Here is a 9,057-nt window from a genome sequence, read left to right as displayed (position 1 = left end):
CGTGGATATCGAGACTATCTTGAACCAGCCTGTACCACATCTGCAGTCATTGACCGAGCGTGTGAGCTACATCCATGCGTTCCAGGCAGAGAGAGCCAGCAAGAGCCTTTCCGGCAACATGATGTAAGATCTTGCCGACGACGACAAACACGCCATTCTGACTCCCAACGTACCACCTGGAAGCCACGCAGACCCCCATGGAGTCATTGCTGTCACCGTGAAAATCACCCCAAATTGTTCAGGCCATGACCAGCTCGGTCGAAACAAGAGCGATAACAGCAAGGAAGCTGCAGGCACGTCACATCACGATTGTGTCCAGTGGCCTGTGTGCACTCGCACTCACCCTGTGTTGCGCAAGCATTTTCCAGCCGATCATGGAAAGGCGCAAAAGAAAAAAAAACCCGCTCCACCGCACTCAGACAGCATAAGTGTCCACAACGACTACTCCATCACACCCGCTGTCCCCCAACAAACCTTCACACCCAGTGGCAGCGTCATAAGGACAGACCACCGGAGCACATCCAGTTTTTTAGTCCCGACTCTTCATCGACCAAGGTGTGAGCAAACACCAATTCCCAACGTCTAAAGCGACACTGCGACCGACTAAGGCAACAATTACTGTCACAGCATGCCAAGGCGCAGCGTAGCCGCGTCCGGCCGTGGCCAGACAGTCAGTGCCGCCCGGCAGATTCGTTTTCACCAAGTCGTCCGAACACGTCGCATCTTGGACGAGAGCGACGGCAGCGACGGAACTCAATCCACCCGTCTGAAAACGCACGTGAGGTGTCGCAACGTGGCCGAGGTTATAGACCGCCACAACACAAAGTCGTAACCCTGAGTCGCTATAGGCCTATGTTTACGCCAAACCTCAGCAAACCTCAGCGTCTTCATCAGTATTTCAAATGATCACGGTCACGCACACAGCGTCGACTACCGAATTCAAGTTTGAGAAATTTCCGGGCAACGTTCAAGCGTGAAACAGTCCGTCCACTTTTATGCAGCAAACCCTGCCCACCAGAAAAGCTGTCGACAGTTCCGCGCGCGTGCAGTCATGGCCGAGTGTCATCATGACGAAGAAAGAAACTGAAGCTCCAGCGCGTGGGTAGCTGAGCAAGGAATGGAAGAAGGATTTCAGAATAAGAACAGCCGGCCCAGCGTGCGGGCGTTGTCTATTGCTCTCGCTCCTTACACAATATATATATACGCGAATGTGGAGAAAAAAGAGTGGGTGAAACGATGACTTGTAGTGTGCAGGAAGAACACCTACGACCATCGAATAACGCATTCAATGTTCTGCCAACCACGCTCCTACGCTCCTACGCCGGCTATCCCCCAGCCAATTTATTGGAGTCAGTAAGCATCAACAGTAGCCATAGTGGTGAGAGTGACCCATCTTCTGTAGCCTGTTTGGCGTAACTCAGCACGTGAACTTATTACGAGCTGGCAGCTGACCAATACGCCTTTGCATACAATGTAAAGGTACTACGCCTGCCAGTACGAAACTTTTGGTAATGAAATAAGGGAAATGTGTAAACATAAGGTTTCGTTTTTCTGTGTTTGATGCAATATTAGTGACATATAATAGACAATAATGCCAAAGAAAGTATAGGGAAAGGTATTAGGCCGAATAGGTGACCAGTAAACGAGTGAGGGATTGTGGAATGCATCGTCTGCTGCTAGCTTCCGTTTTGAGGAGAGTACACGATGGCGAACCACTCCGCCGTAAGCCTCAGATTACTCGGGATTCGCGCGTGGTCGACCGTTTATCTTCGCCTTGCTAAACCAAGGTCGGTTGTTCAGTCGTTGGCTGCTCCAACTCGAGCGTGAAAGGCAAACGACATGTATCAGCATGTATCGATTCACATGGAACGAAGGAAAAAAAATAAGGTGGGCCACAGCTGTGAATAGAGCCACAGCGACAGGTAGCTTTTGGGTACCGAACGTTAGAGCCAGTGTGTGCAGAGAACATTTTACCACAGCTACTTGTGTATTCCGCAATAATAAAAAGCTAACGCATGAATTTGCTGCGACTAATATGTCGAGAAATGAATCGTCGCGCATGCGCGCCTGGCAATATTATTATGGGAACGCCCGGGCGAACTCTGCCTGTCATAAAAGAGGAGCGCCGGCCATCGTACTCGTATATATGACAAAAAACGCGAAAGGTTCACTAAAGAACAAGTCTACACGAAGCGCTCGACAAGTCCGTTTGCGTTTATCTTGGTCAAACTGTGCACTAGGATGACATACAAAGGAAGAAGTGCGTTAAAGCAGCACTGCGTTTCGATTTTTAGGCACTGCCTATCTCTGACTGTATTGTTTTTGTGCTGCCGTGCCACGCAGCTTGAGCAACCTGAGCGTTCAGATAAGCATCTGGCCTCGACCAAGGAATGCACCCTATTGCGCGCTGAAGGCTAAAAAAATCTCAAGGCGCTCAATAAATGCTGCGTTTCATTATGATCGACCGACGATGTCAGCTGCAGCAGCGATCCCGAAATGAACTCTTAGCACACTGCTACAGGCATCCCCATACACTGAGATAATTAAATTTATATTTTATCTGAAGTACCGTATCATACAATGAGAACTGTCTTCTGTATTAACTGATCTGGTTGCCAAACTGACAGTACACCCGAGCAGCATAAATGCATTGCAGCTCATTTTGGTTCGATAAATAGGTTTTCTTACCGTTCATGGCTTTTGTAGCTTTTCATCGTAGCCTTCACAGTAAGCAGAAACGAAAACCAACTTTTAAAGAACTGACATTGCACGAACGAGTGCTTTTTTCAACAGAGTGGTACAAAAATGCGCACGTGTCGACGCTGTAACCTGTGTGGTGCGTCGAACCGATAGCCATCGTATCACACAGTTCACTGCGATCGCCTTTATTACCGGTCACCTATTGTAACGTAAATGTGAAAAAGAAAAGTGCGCGGAAAGATAACTTGATGTGGGCAGGAACCAAACCTGCGACCTTCGAATAACGCGTTCGATGCTCTACAACTGAGCTATAACTGTGGATATACCTCCAGACACTTCATTATGTATACTTGCGAATTAAACCTAGGAGTGTCAGTCAGCGTTACTAGTAGCCATGACGGTGAGTGGAGCACACCCTTTATGAGCCTGCTTGGCGTCAAGTGGCACGTCAACTTACTACGTGCTTTCCAATAATTTTTTGTATACAAACTCAACACACCAAGTCACGTCTCTCATAATCATATGGTGGTTTTGGGACGTTAAAACCCCACATATCCATCATGAAGGCACCAAGTCTGCCAGTACGTGACCCTCGCTAATGATATAAGGAAGGAAGTCTATACATAATGGCTCGTTTTTTTGTGTTTGACAGAATTTTAGTGAGGTATAACAGACAATAATGCCAACTATAGCATTCGGGAAGTTATTGGACCAAATTGTAACGTCAATGCTAAAAAAAGGGTGAAAAAATAACTTGCTACGTGTAGAAACCAAACCTGCGACCTTCGAATAACGCGTTCGACGTTTTACGAACTTAGCTACCATGGCAGCTATTATCGCAGCCACTCTATTGGGTGCATATGTGAAATAAACGTGGGAATGTCAGTTAGCGTGACCAGTAGCCATGGCTGCGAGTGGGGCACACTCTTTAGGAGCCTGTTTGGCGGCACGTAGCAGGTGATCTTATGAAGAGCTGGAGGCTTACCAATAATACTTCGTATACAACTTAAATGCACTGTGTCCCACACACACACACGTGTGTGTGTGTGTGTGTGTGTGTGTGTGTGTGTGTGTGCGTGTGTGTGTGTGCAACCGTGCGTGCGTGTGCGCGCGCGTGTGTGTGTGTGTGTGTGGTTATACGCGTCACAGGCCAACAAAGCGACGTGGGTATTGCTAGGTTTTCTGATGTCGACTGCACTAAGTGACCCTTTATGAGCGTGCAGTGGACAGGATCACATGTACCCACACTGTGTCCTTCCCTTCTTCTCGTTTTATTCTATTTTAATACCCTCACTTCTTTCCCCAGCGCAGGGTAGCAAACTGGACGTGCTTGGTTGACGTCACTGCCTTTAAATTCTTCCATTCCTCCTCCACCACGCAAATGATACTGTTGTATCTGCAGAACAGTACCCAATCGACACGTTAACTGTTCTCAAGAACCGACGCACCTACGATGCTTCCATCACTGGCACGTGACTTCATACTGGCGGTGTGTAACTCGATGGTATTCAGAAGCACTCACCTACATAACTTGGATCTCGATCCCAACCTTCATCTTTCATCAGGAATATCTCGAGTTTAGAGATCTTCTCTGACGCCTGGCGCATGGAGCGGCCTTCAAAATGCGTACTTTTTTTGTTATGGGAATGGCCAGGAATTCTACGTGCCGTATATGCAACGGTGAAGAAACGATTGCCCGTCTTCTGTGCGAGAGCACCCGTTTTGATGCACCAAAACAAGAACTTACCGGTACACAAGGTTGACTGAATAATAACGCTTTGTTGGTGCAAAAGATTCGGGGAAAGTGGCCGTGATCGTACTCAGCCCAGAAGGATTTGAAAGCGCCAGTATGTTTTCTTTGTGGGCAACTGGTCTTAGCGACAGACATTAGGCTTTGTCGAATTCTCCTTTCTTCTCTTTTTTTTTGCTGTGCCCCCTTGTTTTAACATCTCTTTCTTATCACCATTCATCCTCATTACCCCCTTTTCCAGCACATGGTCCCCAGTCGGTGTAGGAACGGGCTAACATCTGTGTACTTCTAGCTGTTTCTGCCTTCCTTCTCATCCCATTGCTTCAGCTTGCGTTGTGGAAATAGAAAACTTCAATGGTTAATATGTTAGCAAGCCTCGAATCCCAAATACGTTAAGCTCTCTTTAACATAAATACTTATTATGGGGGTGCAGGTTTTCGAAACCACGACCTGCTTATGACAGACTCCGTGGTGCAAGGCTACAGAAATTAAGACCACCTAAGTTTCTTCAAGGTGTCTTTGAATCAATGTACAAGGATGTCAAGTATTTTAGCACTTTTTGAAAAAGGGACTGCAACGGCCAATACTTGGTCCCACAACTCTCACGCACAAATGAAAACACTTTAGTGAAACTAGGAGTTGCAATGTAGGGACGTCGGTGAATTATCATAAACAATTTGGTACTGCGTAATACTAAGTGAAAGTAAACGCGCATTTTCAGGATGCGCCTAACATTATTCGCAGACCTCAATTTGTTTGGTAACTTCCGTTACCTAGCGGCAGAACATGCAGTAAGAAGTGATTTCAGCACATTGTAATGACCACAACTGATATTCTACGGAACGCCTTCGTTTTGTTAGTACTCCTTTATAATAACGGCTTTGCTCGTTATGGCGAAAACTTGGAGTATTGTATGTTTGTAGCGCACATCATGTGAGTGACCCTTCGTTCACGCAGACCACGAGAGTTCATCGCACGTGAAAACAATAACAGGAACGTTCTTCTCCACCAAGAAAAACAATGTATTCACTTTCGATTTGAAGAGGAAATCAATTTATTTCTCCATGAGTGCTAAACAACTGTACAAAATGCCGAACATATCCACATCGTTTCTCTTTTCGAGATGGACGATTAGATCTCAGCGCTCTCTGTTTTTACAGTGGCATCTTTGTGTTGTTACAATGGAAAAGACATAACACTACAATATTCAGCCGCGTCTTCCGCCAAAACTTGGTACGATGAATGTGTTATAAACAATGCACAGAATGAAGATGAATTGAAACTAAATTTTTTTCAGAAAACCTGTAGTGAGATGAAATACATGTATAACCTCGTTATGCGACTTGTTTTTTTTTTGATAGATATGAAAGACTCCAGTACTGCAACACTGCCATTTCAGAGAAGCAGTTGTGTTTGTGTGAACGAAATAGAACACACAAAAACAAAGTCATAGTGCTACTATTTTTGAGGCATAGATTTTTTACGGTGTCAAAAAAAAGTCCAATTCCACAAGTTCCCAATCATCCCTTGTAACCATAGCCACCATATCCATAGCCACCGTATCCGTAGCTGCCACCATATCCGTAGCCGCCACCGTATCCGTAACCACCACCGTATCCGTAGCCTCCACCAAGGCCAGAATGGGCGAGAAGTGCCCCACCACCGGAAATCTTGTTCACTTGGTGCACGGTTCTGACCAAGAATGCCGGACCAGCCACAGCCTTATACAGTCCAGGTCCTCCTCGAAGAAGAGCCACGCTGCTTCCAATACCAACACCGCCGACGCCTATGCCTCCACCATAACCTAGGCCATAGCCGCCACCGTAGCCGCCACCGTAGCCGCCACCGTAGCCGCCACCGTAGCCACCACCGTAGCCGCCTCCGTAGCCGCCAACGTAGCCACCACCATAGCCACCGCCGTAGCCGCCACCGTAGCCACCGCCGTAGCCACCACCATAGCCAATGCCGTAACCAATGTCACCGGCGATAGTGGTGGCGAAAACAGCGGCGAGGATGGTGGTAATGTACTGCAACGATTCATAAATTGAATACATTAGAACACTAAAAAAAGAAATGCTTTTATTGCATATTCATGAATTTTGTCACTTTACCACGTCAAAATGAAACTGGTACTCAAACTGTAGCATTGTGCTTATGTGAGCCTCTTCCATTTCTGGACGACACACTGTCTCGTAGAAGGACTGAAATGTGTGTCAGTTGGTGACGGTACTTGAACATATTTTAACACAGCGCGCCACCAGAGTTATTCAATCATACGAGTTGTGAAACTGCGTTCCGAAATCTAGACACGCAGTTGAGCTGATTTTACAGAAGTTAGCTGACTGTTGCGCCACCTGGGAACTGCAACGCAAACCACAAATAATGAGTTTATTATTGGGCCTGCGGATTAACAGGTGACGCGACAATCTGCTCATTCCCGACAGTGGTGTGGGAGTGCAATGACGTGTCCGGATTTTGTTACATGAATCCTATGGGGAGTTTAGCAACTGATATGATTGAACAACTCTGGCGCACAACTAGGCAGACGACGCAAGAGAACAAGTGAAGCTGCGATTTTTCTCTTCTCTTGTGTCCGCGCAGTCGTCTGGTGTGTTAAATTATGTTCACAATGTCTCGAATGGCGTCAACCACTTGTGCATGAGGCTTCTTTTTACTTCGAAGGAAGTCGCAATTAGGTGACGTATAGGAACGGAGGTGTTGATCGATGTTTATGTAAACGGTATCAAAATTCCTTCGCTTTGTAGTAGGCTCGACCGTATTTGCTTGAAGCGCTCGCTGAGTTTCGTAATTTCTCGAGTTCAAGGAAAATGAATTGAACATACCAATGTATTTAGGTCAGCTCGTAAGTTAAAGTTATCGTCGTTCTCAAAACTGCACGTAAGCATTCTCAATCTACAGCTACATTAAATTATAAAGCGTTAACGGTACAGTAGATCGCAAAGCATTGCTAATTGTTCAATTAGGTTAACGTAAAACAAGCGATGCATATTCTAGCTTATTCCCTTAATCACAGTTATAGTCAGTGTCACACAAGGGCTCATACAATTATCTGAGCGTCATAAAGCCAGCAGATATGAAAGAAAAGAAAATTCATAAAAATTTCAAAATATAACTTTTACCAATAGTATTCACATAGTAAAAGAGTGCCTTAACTACCTTTATTTAAACATTTTCTGCTAAAATTGGGGGAAACCTGCGTAACTCATTGGCAGTTTGTGCTATCAAATAGCCTCCCCATTTTAATATGCTGCCGATATTTTTTTATGTTTTAGTGATGATATTTCTTGCCTAATATTTATTATACAGGCCTATTTGTTGACAAGCTTTTTTAATATTTGGGTATACCTATCAGATAAACACTATTAGATTACAATATCAGAATAAAACTAGCAGCTTTTAAAAAGTGTGAAAATTACTTTCACATTAAATTTATATTTCATTGCCTCCATTGTCTGCTCGATGTCTCACTTCTGTTTGAAAAAACTAGCTCCGTATGGGCTTAATACATTAGCGCTGACACGAATTCTCACGAAGGCGTTCATGTCGCTGCTTCTTCCACTTGCTCCGAGGAGTAAGATGCCTCAGCTAGCGCCGGTGCGTAGCTTATATACTCGTCCTACTGTGGGAACAGCGTATTCGGCGACATGGCAGTCACGTATGAGGCTGCCGTATATCGAAGGTACTTTGCGACGTGCAACGAACAGGAAAAGAAAAGGTTGCTCACTGCACGTGCTCGACGTAAGTATTCCACAGCTCTCGTTTCTTCCTACAATATTTTCGATACAATAGAAAGCGGAATCGAACGCGGCAGAAGACCAGCGCTTCCTACACAACGTAGCCTGATCAGCTTAAATTTCAGCATATGTTTGCGATATGCCTGCCAGGCGTTTCCTCGCCGCTGGCGCGTGGTATGGTTTAGCGGAGTAGTTTTAAGGTGCTTGTTTCGTATTCCAGCGCACACGGAAGGTGGCCATTATTGTAAAGTCTCTGGGAACCCTGACATTGGCTGAAGGATGAAAAAGTTTGACTTGCAATGCGAATTTCTCGCCGCTTCGTTTGATTCGTTTCGTGCATTTACACGCTGATAACACTTGCTTGGTCTGTAGGTGTCAAAATAACATCAACCAGCCGCAACATCAGGCACCACTGCATCTCACTAATAAACTGTTTACAGTTGAATGTATTCGTCTATAGCGTGCTCGCACAAATGCACTCGTTCAATCGTTTTGCCCCTCCTAGAGCAAGAACGATTGCAATGGCTATCTTGGTTTTATTATTGTGATAGTGACACCATCAATGTACACATTATCTGCAATTATTTAGGCTCTGCAGCCTGTTGCAGCACGCAAAATGATGCGTTACATCTTTTTTTGATGGTGTTTGCTGAAAAACTTTGCTCGTTATGCTTCAAGTTTTTTTTTCATCACATACAAGAACAAAATTAAATAATTCTTTGACTTTTCTTTGATAGTGTCATTACTTAAAGCTAATCAGTGCGAAAGACAAGTGGTTGATGAGGCATATACAAGATTGATTTTTTAGAAAAAGAAGATAAAAAGGTACCTTCCGACATGTAGCGTGACAGC

At 45.2% G+C, this 9,057-nt stretch overlaps 1 protein-coding gene across 1 annotated transcript; it reads right to left on the bottom strand.

Annotated features, from left to right (window-relative positions):
- Positions 1-5,486: 5,486 nt before the first annotated feature.
- Positions 5,487-8,037, bottom strand: LOC119159903 (uncharacterized). The gene is made up of 2 exons (XM_037412711.2): positions 8,002-8,037; positions 5,487-6,477 (listed from the first exon to the last, which is right to left on the bottom strand). Exons 1-2 carry the CDS (start codon positions 8,011-8,013, stop codon positions 5,971-5,973), a joined length of 519 nt encoding a protein of 172 aa, XP_037268608.2. The 5' UTR covers positions 8,014-8,037; the 3' UTR covers positions 5,487-5,970.
- Between the last annotated feature and the right edge of the window lie 1,020 nt (positions 8,038-9,057).

Source organism: Rhipicephalus microplus, chromosome 3 (genome assembly GCF_043290135.1).
Source record: "Rhipicephalus microplus isolate Deutch F79 chromosome 3, USDA_Rmic, whole genome shotgun sequence".
NCBI lineage: Eukaryota > Metazoa > Arthropoda > Arachnida > Ixodida > Ixodidae > Rhipicephalus > Rhipicephalus microplus.
This window is presented reverse-complemented; position numbering and strand designations above follow the sequence as displayed.